Source organism: Lonchura striata, chromosome 28, assembly GCF_046129695.1.
Source record: "Lonchura striata isolate bLonStr1 chromosome 28, bLonStr1.mat, whole genome shotgun sequence".
Taxonomy (NCBI): Eukaryota; Metazoa; Chordata; class Aves; order Passeriformes; family Estrildidae; genus Lonchura; species Lonchura striata.
This window is the reverse complement of record NC_134630.1, coordinates 2,581,245-2,600,949: the sequence shown is the minus strand read 5'-3', so window position 1 is coordinate 2,600,949 and position 19,705 is coordinate 2,581,245. Positions and strand designations below refer to the sequence as shown.

The 19,705-nt window shown below is 50.9% G+C and overlaps 1 protein-coding gene across 2 annotated transcripts in view; it reads left to right on the top strand.

The window, feature by feature from the left end:
• Nucleotides 1-438: 438 nt before the first annotated feature.
• REXO1 (RNA exonuclease 1 homolog) overlaps nucleotides 439-19,705 on the top strand; it is a 45,153-nt gene continuing 25,886 nt past the window's right edge. The window contains exons 1-2 of one of the 2 annotated variants that reach the window (XM_021528240.2): nucleotides 439-700; nucleotides 15,986-17,742. In XM_021528240.2, coding sequence (XP_021383915.1) covers nucleotides 511-700; nucleotides 15,986-17,742 — 1,947 coding nt within the window. In that variant the 5' untranslated portion in view covers nucleotides 439-510. The remainder of the gene's footprint in view (nucleotides 701-15,985; nucleotides 17,743-19,705) is intronic. The other variant, XR_013341215.1, reaches the window with a different exon arrangement.

Sequence of the window (19,705 nt, the reverse complement as noted above, 5' to 3'; positions counted from 1 at the left end):
CGGTTGTTGGCTGTCAGTGAGGGCACGGTCCCAGGTGCGGTTGTTGGCTGTCAGTGAGGGGACGGCCCCAGGTGCGGTTGTTGGCTGTCTGTGAGGGCACGGCCCCAGGTGCGGTTGCTGGCTGTCTGTGAGGGGACGGCCCCAGGTGCGGTTGTTGGCTGTCAGTGAGGGGACGGCCCCAGGTGCGGTTGTTGGCTGTCAGTGAGGGGACGGCCCCAGGTGCGGTTGTTGGCTGTCTGTGAGGGCACAGGGCTGGATCCCGCCTCGCCGCGCGTTCCCCTCAGGGCGCTCCCGGCCCCCGGGGCAGCTCCCGCCCTCAGCGCCGCCCCGCTCTCAGGCGCGCCGCGGGCAGCCCTGTGCGGGCAGCGGCGTCGCGGGGTCCTCGCTGCCGCGCCCGGCGCTCCCAAGATGGCGGCGGGGCCGGTACCGGCCGTGTGAGGCGGGAGCGCGTCCCGGCCGCCCGCGGCTCCTCCGCCCGCCCGGCCCCGCTCCCGCCCCGCAGCCGGCGGGATGCTCAGATCCACCGGCTACTTCCGCGGCATCGACTGCCCGTTCCTAAACGCCGGGGGGTCGGGGCCGGGCCGGGGGTGCCGCAGGCCCTACTGCCACTTCCGACACCCCCCGGTGGCCCCGGCGCCGTGCGGAGCCTCCGGAGCCTCGGGCGACCCCAGCGTGGGGCTCCCGCTCGGACACGGCGCAGGTACGGCCCGGCCCGGCCCGGCCTCGGTGCCCCCTCAGCTTCCCGCGACCCCGTCCCGGGCTGCGGCTGTTCCCGTCCCTGCTGCCCCGGCCCGGTTGTACTTTCTCCCCCCGCCCCGTGTGTTTTCCCCCCGGCGAGGGCAGGCCCGTGCCTGGCCCGCTCCTCTGCCGCCTGCCCGCCGCTCAGGGCCCGGCTCAGCGCCCAGCGCCGCGGGATCGCCCCGCCGGCCCCTCCGCACTGCGGTGCTCCCGGGGGCTGTCGGTGCCACCGGCGGAGCCCGCCCGTGCCTCGGCTCCGGCTGCGTGTGCCGTGCCCAGCCCTGCCCGGGTCGGGGCTGTCAGCTCGCCCTCGGTCCGGGAAGGCTTTGGAGCAGCTTTGCGGCCCCGGCGGCGGTGGCTGGGCTCGGTGGGTCCCCGCCGTGGCCGCTGCACGCCGGGTGTTGGGGAGCAGCTTCCCGGGGGTCCGGAACGGCGCCGGCTGCAGGCGGGTTCTGCCCTGATCCCGTTCTTCGGCGCTCCGGGCACCGGGCTCACGTGGCGCTGGGTGTCAGCGGATTCCAGGCGCTGACAGCTCCCGTTAGATGCCGTCAGGAGCTGCCCGCCGCGGGGCGGCACGGCCCTGCCGGGCTCTCCGCGTTCTCTGGGGGGCTGCGGGCAGCCAGACCCCCCCATCAGGAGCTTGTGGGGCACGGGGCTCTGCCAGGCTTCTCAAAGGCAGCCTGGCACAAAAACCAGCGAATCAGGCAGTCCTGGAATATCCTGAGTTGGAACGGACCCACAAGGATCAATAGTGAGCTATTGTTGTCCGTTCTTCCAGCAGCCCTTGTCATTTTATTTATGCACATTATTTGCTGTTCTGCTGATTTATTGGGAGAAGAAAGCCTTCATTCTTCTCCCCAGAAGAACCCTGTTGGTTTTCATTTTCTCAAAGCTTTGTTATTTCTGTTAGGTATAATGGCAAAATAATGCTGGTGTTGACAGTCTCAAATAATCTGAAGCAGAGATTGCCAAAACAAAGCCTAGCTTGTGTTTTTTGTGTGCTTACTTAACTTTGGGTTGCTCTCAAATTTGGAAGAGGATTAATGATTGATGTCTCCTGGTTACCAGGCCAGCTTACCAGCACTACTAGTTTAGTCTAAAATCAGAGAAGCATTCTCAGGGCTGTCACAGGCAGATAATTGTTAGAAAGACAAAGTTTTTTTTGCCAATTTTGGTGTTCTTTTGAATTTTAAAAGGTCCCTAGAATGCTTTAGGATGGTTCTTTAGATGATGTTATAATTATCTTTCAGTATGCTCTTCCTGCATGTTTTTAAATATCTGAGTGGAGTGTCAGTTTTGGAACTGGAATTGCTGATTTTGGCCTGCACCAAGTGCTGCTGTGCTTGATAACAGCTGGGGCTGGGTTTGGAGTTTGAGGTGGGGAAGGGAAAACCTCTGTGTGCCCCTGGGAAGTGTGTGAGGCTCCCAGAGCTGCCTGGAAGTGCTGCTGTAAGCTGAGTGTGAAAGGCAACAAAAATGCCCCAATGCCTCGCTAGGCTTGGCCTGGGCGTGTCAGACACAGGAGAAGAAGCCTGAGTTTTGAAGAGTAAGAATTTCCTTACAATCATGGGATTGTTAAGGTTGGAAAAGCCTTCCAGGTTCATCAAATCCAACCTTCAACCACTGTGGTCACCACTAGCCCATATTCTCTAGAGACACATCCACACGTTGTTTGGACAGTTCCAGGAATGGGAACTCTACCACTGCCCTGGGCAGCCCTTCCAGTGATGGACAACTTTTTCTATGAAAGAAATCTATTTTCTTAATTCTGTGAGAATTAAGAAATTCTGACAGGATTTTAATAGAATTTTAATAGAATTTAAAATAGAATTTAAAATAGAATTTTAAATAGAATTTTAATAGAATTTTAAATAGAAATTTTAATAGAAATTTTAATATAATTTTTACAGATTTTTAATAGACTTTCGTAATAGAATTTTTCAATAAAAATTCTTATTCTTATATTCTTAATAGAATATTATTTTCTATGCTTATTTCTTAATAGAAGTTCTTATATAGAATCTATTCTATATTTTCTTAATATCCAACCTAATCTACAGCACTTAGAGAAGAGTTTTTTTGGCAACTAAAGCCCCCAGTGTGGGCCTGGTTTCCCAAGGGGAAGTTTCTGCACTTGTGAAAGAGGCAGGATGATGAGGCTGAGCTCAGGCTCTGCCTGCTGCTCCCTGCAGCCAGCTCAGAGCATTCCTGCCTCTTTCCCAAACTCTTGGCATCCAGCACATGGCCTGGCTGGCATTACAGGGATCTGTAGTTCTGTCTCAGCTCAGGGCTCGCCTCCAGACATTTTTTAATGTTGGATTTCTGTTGGCTCCCACCTGCAGAGCTGCCCCAGCCTGGGGAACAGCAGCAGGAGGACGTGGAGCTGCTGGAGCCAGGCCAGAGGAGCCACGGAGATGCTGCAAGGGCTGGAGCCCCTCTGCCATGGAGCCAGGCTGGGAGAGCTGGGGGTGCTCCCCTGGAGAGGAGAAGCTCCAGGGAGAGCTCAGAGCCCCTGGCAGGGCCTGAAGGGGCTCCAGCAGAGCTGGAGAGGGACTGGGGACAAGGCCTGGAGGGACAGGACACAGGGAATGGCTCCCAGTGCCAGAGGGCAGGGCTGGATGGGAGATTGGGCAGGAATTGTTCCTGGCAGGGTGGGCAGGCCCTGGCACAGGGTGCCCAGAGCAGCTGTGGCTGCCCCTGGATCCCTGGCAGTGCCCAAGGCCAGGCTGGACGGGGCTGGGAGCAGCCTGGGACAGTGGAAGGTGTCCCTGCCGTGGCAGGGTGGCACTGGATGGGCTTTGAGGTCCCTCCCAACCCAAACCATGCTGGAATTCTGGGATTCTAATTGAGAAATGGGAGATGAGCAATGGACTTGCTGCAATCTCAGGCTTTTAGAACAGACTCCAGCAGGTCACAAAATGTTCCTGATTCCTGTAGGAGCAGGAGACACTTTTGCAGTTACTTTGCAGTGCTTGGCTCAGCTTCCTTGGAAGGATTCTGGTTGAATTCTCTTATTCCTTGCCTGCCTGATGCTCCTGGCCTGGAAGGATCTGTAGGATTTACACTAGAGGGTGTAGTAGCTCAGCCAGAACCAAGCAAATCTTCTGGGAGCAGGTTCTCCATCCCCCAGGGCTGCTCCCTGCCAGGGGAACTGCCTGTCTTGTTTTGAAGTAGCCTCCTAACCATGCACGTGGGCAGGTCTGACCTATTTAATGATATCACTCGATTGAGAAGCTTTAAAAATGTCATTTTTTCTTGCCAAGGCAGGTGGGTTTCTACACCAAGAGCTACAGCACAGATTGGTGTTTTCTGGGATAGTGCCTAGAAAAAAAGATAACATCTAAAGGAGCAGCCTGCTAAGCATATTGATTCGAGGCTGGGGCTGGCTTTGATGTTTGAGGATCACCAGAGGATTGGCAGGAACCCCAAAACTCTTGGTGCAATTTCGTAGCTTTGAAAGGAGCTTTTGAAAACTGCAAGTGGAACTGGCCCTGGCAGGTTGTGGGAGGGGGGACCATGGACACGTGCCAGATGGAGCAGAGAGGACGTGGAAAGAGGAATTAGTGGGATGTAGCACTGTTCTCCCCCCTTTTTTTGCCCACCCTCACCACTCCAGACTTCCCAAGGTGTTCATGACATGATCCCTGTTTTGCACACACAGTACTGGTGTGCTCCCAGGCACTGGGGGACAGTGGTGCAGAGCCCCCTGAGATCTGCAGGAGCAGGACTGGGTTTTCCCTGACTGCTGCTGGATGTGGCAGGAGTTCTCTTTCCTTCCTGTCTGGAAGAAGGTCTGTAAATACAAACATGTTGAGTGAGGGGCACGTTTGAGCTGGTGTCTGAAACATGGAATGCTTGGTGTGGGAAATATATTCCCATGTTTTATTGCAGGGATCTGCCTGTATGGTAACAGAATGTGGGTGCCTTGGAGGTTTGTGAAAAATCTATGCTGGCTGAGCACTGAGGCTGATGGGGATTTCTGTCCGGGACTGGGAATCTGGAGACTGCAAATTCTCATCCTGACTTGGCTGAAGTGCTTTTTCCATCTCTGAGATGACTAAAACCCACCTGCTTCAGAGCAGGATGAAAAGATTATTGAATGTGTGTGAAGTGCTTTGAAAGCTTGCGCTGTAAGGAGGAGGGAAGAGCTGCCTTCAGTCCTAAAAGCGTCTTTTCAAGAGCTGTAGAGGGGAAAAATAGGTCTCTCTTTAAAGTCGAGGTCCTGAGTATGCTGAAAGACATAAAAGAGGTATAATACAGCTCTTCATAAATATCTTAAGGTAGGCAGCCCTGGTTTGCTGGTTTGATGCTGTCAGGGGCTGTTTTGGAGGTGGATGCTTTTGAACCCAGAGCAGAAAGCTGCTTCCAGGCCTGGAGCTCTGAGCTCTTTTGTCTGCACTGATCACAGAATTCTGGAATGTGCAGAGCTGGAATAGACCCCCAGGGATCATCAGCCCAGCCCCTGTCCCTGCCCAGCCACCCCAACAGCCCCACCCTGAGCAGCCCTGAGAGCGCTGTCCAAACGCTCCTGCAGCTCTGGCAGCCTCGGGGCCGGGACCATTCCCTGGGGAGCCTGGGCAGTGCCAGCACCCTCGGGGGGAAGAACCTTTCCCTGAGCTCCATGCCAAGGCCTGGCACAGCTCCAGCCACTCCCTCAGGTCCTGATCCTTGTGTTCTTGTGGGATGGGAAGAGCCAGCCAGGCTTTCAGCACCCTGCCTGAAGTACTTTGTTCTGCAGTGGAGTGTACTGAGCTGCTCAACAGTTTTCTGATGTGGTCCAAAGCTTGTGGAGCAGTTTTCTGGCTGTGTGGTTTTTCTGTCTGGGTTACAAAGCTTTGCTGGTTAGACTGGGATCAAATCTGTGGAAGGTGTCAGGGACAGAGCTATGCTGCTCTGTGTGATTAACACAGTGAGCTGCTGCAACACTGTTGGGCTCAGGTCAAGTGTGGAGAAATCCTTGGGCTTCCTCCCCAGCTTTAACCCTTGATCCTGTCACTGGAGGCACTTCACCTCTCCCTTCTTCTGCCCAAAAGTAGCCACCGAGGATGGCTGTGACCAGGATGATCCCCCCGAGGGTGCTGGCACTGCCCAGGCTCCCCAGGGAATGGTCCCGGCCCTGAGGCTGCCAGAGCTGCAGGAGCGTTTGGACAGCGCTCTCAGGGCTGCTCAGGGTGGGGTGTTGGGGGGTCTGGGCAGGGACAGGGGCTGGGCTGATGATCCTTGTGAGTCCTTTCCAGCTGAGGACATTCTGTGGTTCTGTGCTACTTGGTAAAACTTAAAGAGGCTCTTTAGAAGTTAAAACCCAGCTTTAATCCCCCCTCACTCAGCACGGGGTGAGGGCCATTGTCAGGTTTGTCACACAGCACTCTGCTGAGGGGCCGTGCCTGTTGGGTGGGAGCAGCCTTGGTGCAGGCTGGGCTTTAGAGCCTTGGTGTGACTCACATTGCAGGCCATGCTCACACTGTGTTGTAGAGGGGATGAAAAAACGTCTTTCCCTGTGCATTTTCCTTCCTGGAACTGATGTGCAAGATCATCTCAGCAAAGAGCTTTTATTGCTGTATTTGCTACTGCAGAAGTGGAAACCAAAGTGTTTTCAGTATCATTTCACTAACAGAGCAAAGCAGATGTTCAGTGTTGGGTGCTCCAGTCTGTGAACTGGGAGGGGACATCAATTCTGCTTTTCCCCGCACATCTGTCTTTAGGAGAATAATTACCAAAATGCCACCAGTGGATTTTATTTTTAACCAAGTTTTGAAATGAAGAGTGAAAAACCAATTGGTGGTGAGGTGGGGATGTATCTTTTCAGCAGTTTGGGATCTGTGGTCATTTCCCTGCACTGTCAGTTGGGGCGTTCCTGTGGGTGGGCAGGTGCAGGTGCCTTTTGTGCCGGGATTTCAGTGTGGCCTCACAGGACACTTCCCATATTTGATTTTTTAGTGGCTGTGGGAAGATTCCGCCCCACATCCGAGTCTCCCCACGTGTGGCAGTTCCAGATATGTGAAAAGCAGGAGGTGGGAGCAGATCTCCATCAAGCTAGCCGGATTTTGGGTTTGGCACAGCTGGAGTTGTGCCAGGGCTGGTGAGTCCCCAGCTCCTCTCTGCCCTCCCAGGAGCCCTTTGACTGCTCTCCTGGGACCTCCTTCTCTTCCCTGACGCTTGAACACTTCTCTTATTTATGTTTTTAATCTCCAGCCAAGCCCGCCACGCCAGTGGGAAGCACGATTCACTAATCCAGGGCTTCCCGGAGCGCGTTCTGTGTGCTGGGCGAGGCACCGGCGCCGGGTGGCTCCCGTGGGCTGGGGCAGGCAGCGACAGACAGGGCCGGGCTGTGTCCCAGCCCTGCCAGCTCCTGCCCTGCCGGCCCGGGCTGTGTCCCAGCCCTGCCACCTCTCCTGCCGGCCCGGGCTGTGTCCCAGCCCTGCCAGCTCCTGCCCTGCCGGCTCAGGCTGTGTCCCAGCCCTGCCACCTCTCCTGCCGGCCCGGGCTGTGTCCCAGCCCTGCCACCTCTCCTGCCGGCCCAGGCTGTGTCCCAGCCCTGCCACCTCTCCTGCCGGCCCGGGCTGTGTCCCAGCCCTGCCACCTCCTGCCCTGCCGGCCCAGGCTGTGTCCCAGCCCTGCCAGCTCCTCTCCTGCCGGCCCGGGCTGTGTCCCAGCCCTGCCAGCTCCTCTCCTGCCGGCCCGGGCTGTGTCCCAGCCCTGCCAGCTCCTGCCCTGCCGGCCCAGCGGAGCTGGGGTTTCGGGTCGGGCAGAAGGCACGGCACGGCCGGGGATGGATGTTTGGGGAGCCGCTGCGCACTCCGGTGAGCGGAGCTCAGACCGAGCCAACAGCACCCGCAGGTGGGGAGTGGGGAGAGGAGGAGGAGGCGGTCAGGAACTCCCCCGAGGTGAGGCAGCAGCGCTAGGAAGGAGGAACGGGCTCGGGGGAAGGGGAAGCGTTGCCGGCTCTGGGCCCGCCGCGCTGGGAGCGCAGGAGGGCGAAGGCGGGACCGGGCGGGTCCTGCCCCGGTGCCCGCGCAGCGCTGTGTCAGCACCGCGTGCTGCCTCCAGCCCGGGCCGGGCTGTCTCGGCAGCTGCGGGCAGCTCCAGCATGAACAAATATCTGCAGTGTTTATCCACCCCGGGCAGCTCAGGTAACTCTTCTTGGAGTTTTCGGCGGGGTGAGGTCGAGGTTTGGCGGTGCGGCTGGGAAGGAGCTGCTGGAGAGAAGCGATTTCTCCAGGGAGGCTTTCACGTGGTCACCATTCACTGAGCAGGAGTCTGGGGTCACCTGCCTCTGGAATATGTGCGCTGTGCAAAAAGCCCAGATTGGCTTTGGAAGGTTTGGTTTACGAGGCTTTTCATTTCCCTGTGGATTTTGGATTTTTACTGAAGAGAGGATTGTGCTGGGGTGTTGGGTTTTGTGGTTGAAAGTGGCTGTGGAGCTGCAGGTGTCCGAGACCTAAAGGAGCTGCAGAATTTTAATTCCAGCTTTTGAATTGTTTAAAGCCAGACAGGTTTTAAAAACAGTTTAAGTTTTGCTTTTAGCTTTCCATACATCACAGCTGAAGTATTTTAATGTAATACAGCTTGAAAGCTGTTTTTCTTTAGCTTTTAACTTTGTTTTCCAAGTGTGCAGTTGTGACTGAGTTGAAATAAGTTTTGGGGTTGGTTTTTTTTTTTTTTTTTTTTTTTTTTTTGTTTGGTTTTTTTTTGTTTTTTTTCCTTAAGCAGGAATATATCACCCACAGTAGTTAAAGAATCAGACAGGTGTTGAGAAGATAACTTATCTGGAGCATGCCAGAGAAAGGCTGGAAAATTAAAGGACTGGTTGGTGTTGCTACTTGTGACTCTGCTGGTTGGAGTAAGTCTTTAAGATGAAGTTGAATGGAGAGGAGTCACCAGAATACTTGAAATATTTAAATTTTTTTTCTTTGAAAAGAAGACTCGCTCTGCTAATTGCATTCTTGAGTAGATCCTTAGTTTTATCCAGCACTTTACATAGGAGATATGGAAATTGTTTCTGGGCTTCTTCTCAGAGCTAAAAAACAAGTATCTGTTAAGTTTATTTTGTTGGATTTTTTTCCCCCAAACAGAATTTCAACTTTTACTCTATTTGGAGGAGTAACTTTATAGCTAAAATGACAGGGGAAATTATCTCCAAAGAACCGAAACACTGAATATCCAGACTTCCATAATGGTGAGACTCCTTCCAGCCTGTGCATGACAGGGGTCAGGGTGTATTTTAGGTGCCAATCTTTGTCCTCAGCCTGTCCTGGCCAATTCAATCAGTTGGATTCTCACATTCTTTCCTAAGTTATGGGAGAAATGTGCCAGTGGTGTGATTTCCTCTTGGGAAAATGTCTCACAGACCTTGTGCTCTTTGCTGTTTTCCACCAGAGCAGGTGGGACTGTCAGTGATTCTGGGCAGAGAGGGAAGGCAGGGGTGGGCTGCTGTGGGCCAGGTCATCGTGTCCTGGCTTTGCATCCCTGGATTTGAGTGGTGTGAGGCAGTGACAGCCCCAGGTGTCCTTGGGGACTCCCTGTGAGGCCATCAAGAGGGTGAAGCTGCCATGCTCAGTGGCTTGAGGACCTTTCAGATTCTTGTTTTGCTGCACTGGAGACAAAACTGCCTGTGAGAAATGATACTCACTTCCAAAAATTTAACAGGTTTATTAAAACCTTATCAAAAATACAGTAGCAGACTGAATAGAGAAAATATTACGGCACCAGGAGCAGAGGATTTTCCCACCATGGGCTCACCCACACAGTGGAGGTTTTACCTTTTAACCCTTTGGTCCCTCCCAAATTCTGTCCATCAGCTCCTCCTTCTCTGTCCCGTGGTGGAGATCACTGCCTTAAATCTCCATTGTAGGTCAGGTGCTGCCATAGTAACAACTGACCCTCCCAAATGTCCCAAACCCAGGGCACCCCTGATAACAACACAAGGGGGGTAAAACACAACTATAATTCTATAAAACTTCCCTTAACACATATACAGGATATTTGCCTTTTAATGGTGAGAGTCAAATATTGCATTACTCATCTATCACATGCCCAAAGTTGTGTTGCCTTGAACAAATGGAGGAGGTGGGTGCTGCATCCCAGTTTGTTTCTGTCTGAGCTGCTTTGTGGGATGTGCCCTGATGAGTTTCCTGCTGAGCTGTTCCCACTTCCAGCTTTGGAAGGGCACTCTGGAGCTGCCCTGGCTGGAATGAACCCCCTTGGGCAGGTCCCTATCTCAGGAGGTCAGGACTTTGGACAAGGCCTGGAGGGACAGGACACAGGGAATGGCTCCCAGTGCCAGAGGGCAGGTCTGGATGGGAGATTGGGCAGGAATTGTTCCCTGGGAGGGTGGGCAGGCCCTGGCACAGGTGCCCAGAGCAGTTGTGGCTGCCCCTGGATCCCTGGCAGTGCCCAAGGCCAGGCTGGACAGGGCTGGGAGCAGCCTGGGACAGTGGGAGGTGTCCAGGAATGAGATGGGCTTTGAGGTCCCTTCCAACCCAAACCATTCTGGGATTTCTTGCTGGGCATTCCTGCCCTCAGTCTGGGATGGTTGAGCTGAGGAGACAGCTCAGAGTACAGTACAGAGGTGGTGTCTGGCTGCTTTTGTCCCTTGGTGTGACCCCCTCCCTGTGCTGTGTTATCCCTGGGCTTCAGCCCATGGGGACAAGTGGCCCCTTGGCCACAACACCTGGAGAAACCAGCACTGCCCTGCCTGGGTTCCAGCAGGGCTAAAAATACCTTGGAGTGAGAGATGACTGTTCAGACTTTTTTCAGCCTTGCTAATATCAGACTTTCTTTTCTCATATTTGCATTCTTTTTTCCATTAAAGAAATGACTCTAGAGTTTCATGATGTACTTTGAGGCTGTGGCACTAAATACCTCCCCTGGAGGAACAAATCAAAGGAGTACACAGTGATTCTTCTGCCTCTAATGCCTCTCAAACCTTGCTTCCTGCTGTTCCTTGACCAGCACAAGGTTATCTCTGCTTTTAACACTTAATTTTATAAGTAGATTTACTTTTCAACAACAACAAAAAAAAAGGAGCAAAACAAATCCTTAGACTAGGGTTGAATTTAAAGTTGAAGAAACATTTCTCTTAGTTCTCCTTCCCTGCTCTCTTAACCCATTTCCTCTGGATGATTATTTGAACTGTACTATTTTAAATCTCAGTGTTAATTATTTCCAAGTGGTTGCCTATTATTGTTAAATTAATTGTTGGAAATTTGCTTTGGGTCCTGGCAAATGAGATCTGTGCCAAAACCTGCCATTTCTTGTGTGCTCTTTAATTCTGAAGAGTAGCAGAACTCAGGCTGCTGGTAAAACCTCTCTGAAACATTTTGTTCTTGAGCCACCACTGTCCCTTCTGTGAAGTGATAAATGCAAAGCTCAGAATGATTTTCCAGTGGTGATAATTTTTCTGCTATCACAGAAGTTGTCCCTTTGCTGAGTGCTGGCACTGTAAACACAGCGAGCTCTTAAGCCAACAAAGCTGTTCCGATGACGTGAAATACAAATGCCTTTATTTTTTCCTTTTCCAAAGAGTCTCCAAACAGCTTTCACCTTCCCCACCTCCCCATGAATGCAGCTTTTGTTGCTGCAGGTGACCCAGGGCAATGGGTGACTTCAGCAGCAACAGCAGGGCTTGGAAATCAAAAAGAGCTGTAAGATCATTGAGTCCAGCAGTCAGCCCAGCCACTATGGTCACCACTAAACCAGGTCCCCAGGTGCCACATGCGCATGGTTTTTGAACACCTGCAGGGACAAGGACTCCATCAGTGCCCTGGCAGCCTCTGCCAATGTCTGACAACCTTTTCTGTGAAGAAATGTTCCCAATAGCCAATCTAAACCTCCCCTGGCCCAGCCTGAGGTCGTTCCCTCTCCTCCTGTCCCTGTTCCCTGGAGCAGAGCCCAGCCTCCCCAGCTGTCCCCTCCTGTCAGGAGTTGTGCAGAGCCACAAGGTCCCCCCTGAACCTCCTTTTCTCCAGGCTGAGCCCTTTCCCAGCTCCCTCAGTGTGTCCTGGTGCTCCAGACCTTTCCCCAGCTCTGTTTCTTTCCCTGGACACGCTCCAGCCCCTCAGTGTCCTTCTTGTGGCTTCACTATAAGAAATATTCAATGTCTTTTGACCCGTGCTGGTCCCTCTGCAGCTTGGCCAGCAAAGCCTTTTGATTTGAATTCCTAATTGCTGTAAAAGTGAAAGTTTCTAATTTTTGCAGCCTTTTTGTCTGGCAGCAGCAGCTGTTGGATCTGGAAGAAGCAGTTGTCATCCAGTTGTCCAGAGCAGCTGTGACTGCTGCATCCCTGGAGGTGTCCAAGGCTGGATGGGGCTTGGAGCAGCCTGGGACAGTAGAAGATATCCCTGCTCATGGCAGGGGTGGCACTGGATGAGCTTTGAGGTCCCTTCCAACCCAAACCAGTCTGGGATTCTCTCTCCCACATGCATTCAAGTGCTGGACTCCAAAACCTGCAGGTTTGCATGAGCATTACAGCTCACCTGTCACACATTTGGGCTTTTCTGTATTTAAAGCATCTCAGCTATGTGCTGTGGAAGGCCTGGACAGAAAAAAAAAAAAAAAAAAAAAAAAAAGACTTTTCTCTGGAATGATTCACTGTAAAATAAGTTTTACCTTCACACAGGTGACCTTGTCCTCCCACTCTTCTTTAATGTCAGCTTTGTTTACTGCCCTTGCCTGTTGCCCAAACTAGAAGGACCAGTGAGGAGTCTGGCTCAGGGAAGCTTTGTAATAATCCAGTTCCACCTTGGAACTGAAGCCTCATGTCCCTCAATCAACATGACAGTAACCAGGAAAAAAAACCATCAGCCTGTTTTTTTAGGTAGAATATTGTTCTGTGTTTCTGTATTTTCTGTGCTGCAATGGCTGATTTAAGCACAGCTCAGCTGGGTGTGTTCTAAAGTAGTTCTGGGTTAAATGTAATGTTCATTAAGGTTCTGCATAGAGATCTCTGTGTCTTTATTAATCTAATAGATATAATTATTAATTATATATTAATAACATTAATGTTAATAACTTATTTTCTGTGATATTGATGGTAGCCTCACTTTTTGTTTCTCAGGATGGTTATTTCATATGTCTGAGGTACACTAATTTATTAAAATAGTTTGTACTTTGAAAAGTGTTTAGTTCACAATCCTTCAAGGAGTTGCCATCTCAAGTCTCATTATCTCCTGATTCCCAAGGGTCAGAGCAGACTCTGCTTTCCATCCCTCCAAAAAGAGTTATTTCCCTGTGAGTGCCTCTCAGTCCTTTTGCTCCCTCAGGAGCTGCAGCCATCTGCTACACCAGAGCAGCAACCCCAGTGCAGCTCATCCTGTACACCCCGAGTGCCCAGGGTAGTGAAGGGAGGAGGAATAAAGGAAAACACGAAGCAGACTCCTTTGAGTGTCAGATCCCAGTGGCAGGAAGATCCTTCCCTTTCCTGCTTCCTGGGAGTGTAGTTTGGCAGCTGAAAAGTTGATTTCAGAGGCAGGTTGAACATCTCTGGTTTGGAGACTTGTGTGTTTATGCCTCGTCATATATGTATGCATATAAATATATATAAAATAGATACAGATACAAATATAATATACAAAGACAAATATATAAACATATTTTTATAGAAATAATATATTAAAAATATAAATGTTATATATAAAAAGATATATTTTTATATATATGTTTTTGTATAAATAAAACCTCTCCTGCCATGTTTCTGCTGCATTGTCTGCAGATGCCTCCTGGCCAGAGGGGATGGTGCTGATGGGCATCCTGGAGCCACTTACACAAGTCTTTCATGGCCAGGCAGCCTTTGATCAGCAGTGCTGGAGAATCCATCAGGCCTCCCTGACACTTCCACTAGAGCTCTTTCCCTGCCCTGTCTCACAGCCTGTGGCATGTCCTGAGGTTATAATGTGTGTTTTCATCATTCCAGTCACAGAAAATGTGCCAGCAGTTTTGTGTAGACGTGAACAGCAGCCACCACGTCTGTGCTGGGGTTGCCCTCTGCTTTCCCTGATCCTGATATATTTAAATAGTTTGGTTTTCTGCATGTACAAGATGGCTTTTGTTTGGTTAGGGTTTGTTGCCTTTTTGTTTTGGCAAGTCTCTAGATCCAGACTCTGTGTTCTCTGTTTGCAGGCCATCTGATATTTAGCTCTACATGAATTATCAGGCTTTCAGCTGTTCCCTTCAAATATTTGTGCTGAATTTTAGGTCTCAATCCAGATTAGAGAGTAGTAGCTGACTCCTGCAGGCTTCAGTGCACTGGTCCTTTCTGCCAGTGTGGAGCTGATGTTTCACACCATGGTCAGAGATGAGCTGTCTGCTCCTTATCACTTCTTAGCCTGATACTGCCCCTAACAATTCTGATAATCTGTACATAGCCTTGCCTTGATGCTGCTGCTGTTTGCATATGGGTTTGTTCATGTTTTTACCTTGTTACCTGCTTTTCTTCAAGGTTTCCAGTCAGGAATTGCTCTGTCCAGTGCCTGCTCCCTCCCTGTGTCCCTGGCTGTGCTGGGTGTCCAAGGGAGGAGCATGCCCTGGGTTTGGAAACACTCTTTGTGTCATCATTACAGCTCTCTGCAGTAGCTGGAGGGGAGCTGGTTTTAGAAATAGCACCTTGTTCCTCTTTCCCCACGTTTCTGGCTCTGAGCAGGGCTCACACAGGCCTGTGGAAGGTGGTGACATCATGCTGCCATTGCCCAGAGTCCCTGTTCAATCAGGAGCTAATTGATTTGGAAAAAAACCTTGCAAACCCAAAGGGATAAAAAGTATTTTCTGAAACTGCTGCCTTTATTTTAACCCAGCCTCTTTCATTCTGCTTCCTTGGGGGCCAGTTCTGCCAACTGCTAGACAGATTATTTTCCTATTGCCAAAGGAAGCTCTGCATTTATGTATCCTCTCTAAAAAATCCCAAACCTACCCCTGCCTCCTCCCCAAAAAACCCCAAACTCCTCAGTCTCACGAGAATGGTAGAAAAGCTCTTTTAACACTGTCTGTTTCTGACTGTTACAAGAAATTCTGTCATCGCTCTTATACCTGAGACGTTTTTGATTTTCTGTTTTCTGTCTCTTTTGCTTTTTGTTTGGTTCTTATGCATATCCATGCTGGAGAGCCAATTTTGTACTGTCCTTGTAGCAGAGAACAAAAAGCTCCTCTGGAATGTCAGCATCCAGAGATTCTGTGATAAAACAAGGATTGAAAACAGTTCAGAGTCAAAAAGCAGCTGTTAATGTTCCTGAAGCTTCTGTCATTGTTAGAGTCCTGGAATGGTGTGGGTTGGGAGAGACTTTAAAAATCATCCAGCCACCCCCCCACCATGACCAGGGACACCTCCCACTGTCCCAGGCTGCTCCCAGCCCTGTCCAGCCTGGCCTTGGGCACTGCCAGGGATCCAGGGTGGGCACCCTGTGCCAGGGCCTGCCCACCCTGCCAGGAACAATTCCTGCCCAATCTCCCATCCAGCCCTGCCCTCTGGCACTGGGAGCCATTCCCTGTGTCCTGTCCCTCCAGGACTTGTCCCCAGTCCCTCTCCAGCTCTCCTGGAGCCCCTTCAGGCCCTGCCAGGGGCTCTGAGCTCTCCCTGGAGCTTCTCCTCTCCAGGCTGGATGTGGAAGGAAGGCCATCAAAGGGACTTTTCTGGAGAGGGGCGTGTGGAAAAGGGAGATGTTTTGGGTGTTCAGTGTTCTTGGTGGTTGCTCTGAGTGGTTGAGTTGTGTTGCCTGTTGTAGCTTTTCCTTCCTACCAGCAGCTCTCAGTTTGTCAGTTCAGATCAGAGTGGTTTTCCTGCAGCTGCCATGAGAAACACTGAGCCTTGAAGAATACTGGAAGCTTTCGGTGGGTTTTAGGTGTTGGCATTGGGAAGTGAGAACCTAATCCACAGTTTCTCACTGGAATCCTTTTTCCTCCTTGGTGGCTTCATTGAATTAAGCAGATAGTTCTGTGCACAGTCAGCTCCCCTTGGGCTTAATAGAGTGATTATTCTTTGATGCCCTGAAGAATATTTAATTTATAGAGCTTTTCCATGAGTCTTAACAGCATTTTGTTAACAGATCTTTAGTCCTGGTAGTAAGTTGTACAATCTGGTTTAGGCCCGAGAACATCACTGGTGGCTTTTGGTATCCAACATTATTTATTCTGTGGTGCAAGAGTGTGGCTTTTGGTTGTGTCATTCAGTGTTGGGGTTTGATCAGAGCAGACCTCAAAAGGACCTCTTTTAAATTTTACTTGAATTGCTGGCAGTAAATTATTCTTTTTCTCTTTCCAGAGCGAGGCTATGATCCCTACAACCCTGAGCTGCCCAGGCCCTCGCTGGAGGTGGAGGATGGCTTTCTGGCTGACATCACAGATGTCACACCTGGAATTCTGGAGCTGGAGCTGGTCAACAAGGCCATTGAGGCAGTGAAGAACGAAGTGGAGAGGGAGCAGAAGAAGTATGAGGAGCTGCTGGAAACCACAAAGGAGTTTGGTGCTTCAGAGGGCTCCTCACTGATTTCAAACACACCTGTGTCAGCTGCTGGGCCTCAGAATGATTCCTTTGCCTCATTGGAGTACAATCCAGGGAGCTACAGCTTCAATAATAACTCAGACTACAACCCCACTCCTCTGGCTGCTGCTGGCCGATCCAGTAAATACACTTTGGATTCCTCCCGCTCCAAAGGGAGCTCACTGGAATATGTCCCCAAGGCTGTAATACAGAATAAAAAATACAGCAGCACTGTCACTAACAACAAATACGTGATTGATGACTCCAAGCCTTCCACAGACTTGGAATATGACCCCCTTTCCAATTACTCTGCCAGGCTGTTGGGCAAAGCCACAACCAAGGGCTCCAAAAGGGAAAGGGCCTCTGATTATGAGGACTCCTACTCTCCATCACGGAAGAAGCTCTGCGAAGATCCCGATGATGACGAGGTGTTGGCCAGGTTCTCCTCCTCTGAAGATGAGGCTGAGGTAGAATATAAAACAGCTTCTTGTAGTTCACCCTCAAAAGCTAGTTCTGAGAGTGAGTCAAACGAGTTCTCCAGCAAAGAGCAGAGCACAAAAGTGGATGGCTCTGCTTCCCAGGAGAGCAAAGAAGCAGCACAGCACAGGGAGGACCTTCTAAATTCACAGAAAAACCTTGCCAAGAACTCGTCCGATAAGAACTCAAAGGCAGCGAAGTTGTGTTCTGGTAAGAACAACAAGGAAATTGAAAATAAAAACAAAGACTCCAAAGACAAAACAAAAAAGAAGAAAAATGATGTTAGTAAAGCACCAGGCCTCGGTGAGGCTGGGAAGAAGGAGAAAAATAAAAATGCAGACAAAGACAAAGCGCTCAAGAAAGAAGAAAAATTAAAAACCAAGAATGAAGAGAAAAACTGCAAAGACAAAAGCATCAAAGTGAAAACAGATGGGAACTTAAAGAAACCTGAAAAACCGAAGTCAGAAAAAGTGGATGGGTATAAGAAAGAAAAATCCAAGTCCACCACCAGCAGTTCAGGGAAAAGCAAGAGCGAGGGTGTCACCAAGGGCACAGAGAAAGTGGGGAGCAGCAAGAAGGATTCGCAGAGCAGAACAGCTGATGTGAAAAATGGCAAGGAAAGCTCTGGTCGTAAAAACAAGGAGAAAGGAACCAAGACCTCCCTGGAGCGAAAGAAAGACAAGGTCAGTTGTGCAGGAGAAGGAGACCCCAAGAAGGGTCGGAAGCAGCAGAGTTTGAGCCACGTGGACCTGTTTGGAGATGAGAGTGGAGATGAGGATGACAAAGGCCGGCCTTTGTCCTCCTCGTTGCTTGATGTGAGCTCGGACTTGGATGGGACTGACTCTGGCTCAGCCTCTGACAGTGACAAGGACAGGAGGAAGAAAGTGAAGCGCTCAAAGTTGTCCAAGTCATCATCATCTTCCTCAACATCTGATGACATTGATTATTCCATCCTTGAGAAAGATGTGGACTTCGAGACGGATCCCATGGAGGAGTGTCTCAGGATCTTTAATGAATCTAAAGATGTGAAAACTGAAGACAAGGGAAGGCTGGGCAAACAGGTAATGCTGGGTTGGGGCTGTTGGTTCTCTCCCCTCCTAAGGTGGAAGGATTCTGGTTTGGTTTAGTGGTGCTGCTTGTCTCAAGCAGCTGAAGAGGGAGACTCCATGTGTTGGAAGAATGTCTTCCTTGTTGTGACTGAGTGCTTGGAAGTGAATTTGCACCTGCTGGATTGAAAGCTGCTGTGAAATGCAAGGGTTCAGTCCCCTTTCATGTGGAAGGCTTTCAGCTTTCAGGGATATCAATTACTTCTGTCTCCATCTGGCCTGAGAACCTTGGGAGTGTGGATGGCTGGAGAAGAGGCTACAGGGGAGTGAGTTTGGGGGTTTCAAAGCCAATTTAAGGTTGCCAGTCTGGGCACTGCCTTCTTGTTGCAGCAGAGTTTAAGGAGCATGGGGGGCAGGTAGAACCTGACAGGTTGTTGGTGCAAGTCCAGTATTTGTCAGACACTTTGGAGACTCCCCAAATTCATCTTTGCTATTCTAAATGCATACTAGAGGTAGTTCCTCAGGATCTCTGGATACCTTGTGGGTGGTGCAAGCAAGAAATGGAGGGCAAAATTTCTTCAATGGTACCAGGGCCTTTAGACTAAGGAGGTAAAAAAGACAGTATTGACATAAAAATAAAATAGTTGAAAGACACATAATCTGTAGCAGGAATTACTGATCAGTGAATTCAGAAAGTGCAGAGCCAGGGACTGCCACTCACAGCCAACAGTGAACTGTGGCCTGGAGTGACAGAGCTCAGCTGTCAGCAGCTCCTTTGCATCCCTGTGCTGAGGTAAGGAGGCTCACTGCACCCAGCTCACAGGGATCCTTCTTTGGGAGATGGGTGTCTGGGGGTGGGATTGGCCATGGGGCATTTTTTTTTGTTTATGAAATGATTTCCTAGATGGACCCATTGTGGTTTGACACTGGCCAAACACCAGGCACCCACAAAAGTGACTCCCTTGCCCTGCCCTGCTACAGCTGCATGGAGGAGAGAAAAAATTCAAACCAAGGGTTCATGAATTGAGACAAGGACCAGGAGAGAACACTCTGAGGGCAAAACAGGCTCAGCTTACAGGTCCAGAGTGAGTTTATTGCTAACAAAATCAGAGGAATATAATGAGAAATAAAATAAGCCCTTAAAACACCTTTTTCCACCCCAGCCCCTCCCTCCTGCCCACTGACAGCACAGGGAGACAGGGTATGGGGATTTTGTTCAGTTCATCACCAAGATTTTCTTCCACTGCTCTGGGAGAGGAGTCCCTACCCTGTGAGACTGTGGGGCCCCTCCCAGGGGAGACAGTTCTCTGAACTTCTCCAGCGTGGGTCCAGTCTCACGAGCAGCAGCCCTACCACACCTGCTGCAGTGTGAGTCCCTGCCATGGGCACACAGCCCCCCAAAACTGCTGCAGTGTGGTCACTCTCCCTCAGCGTGCACTCCTCCAAGGACAGGCTGCTCCAGCCTGGAAGCAGGGCTCTCTCTCCACAGGGTCTCCACTGGAGCACAGCCCCCTCCAGGTACCCACGGCTCTGGTGTGGGCACCTCTGCCAGGGGCTGTGGGTGGATCTCTGCATCCCCTGGGGATCTCTTCATCCCTTGGGGATCTCTGCATCCCCCATGGATCCCCAGGGGCTGTGGGTGGATCTCTGCATCCCCCATGGATCCATGGGCTTCAGGGGCACAGCTGCCTCACCATGGTCATCACCATGGCCTGCAGAGCAACCTCAGCTCTGGTGCCTGGAGCACATCCTGCCCTTCCTTCTCCCCTGACCTAGGTGTCTCCATGTTGTTTCCCTCACATGTTCTCACCTCTAGCTGGAATTCAAAATGCATGCCACACTTTATTTTGATTTTCTTCTTAAATCTGTTATCACAGAGGTGTTACCATCTCCTCTGATTGGCCCAGCCTTGACCAGCAGCAAGTCCATCTTCAGAGCCACCAGGGATTGGCTCTGCTGGACATGGTGGAAACTTCCA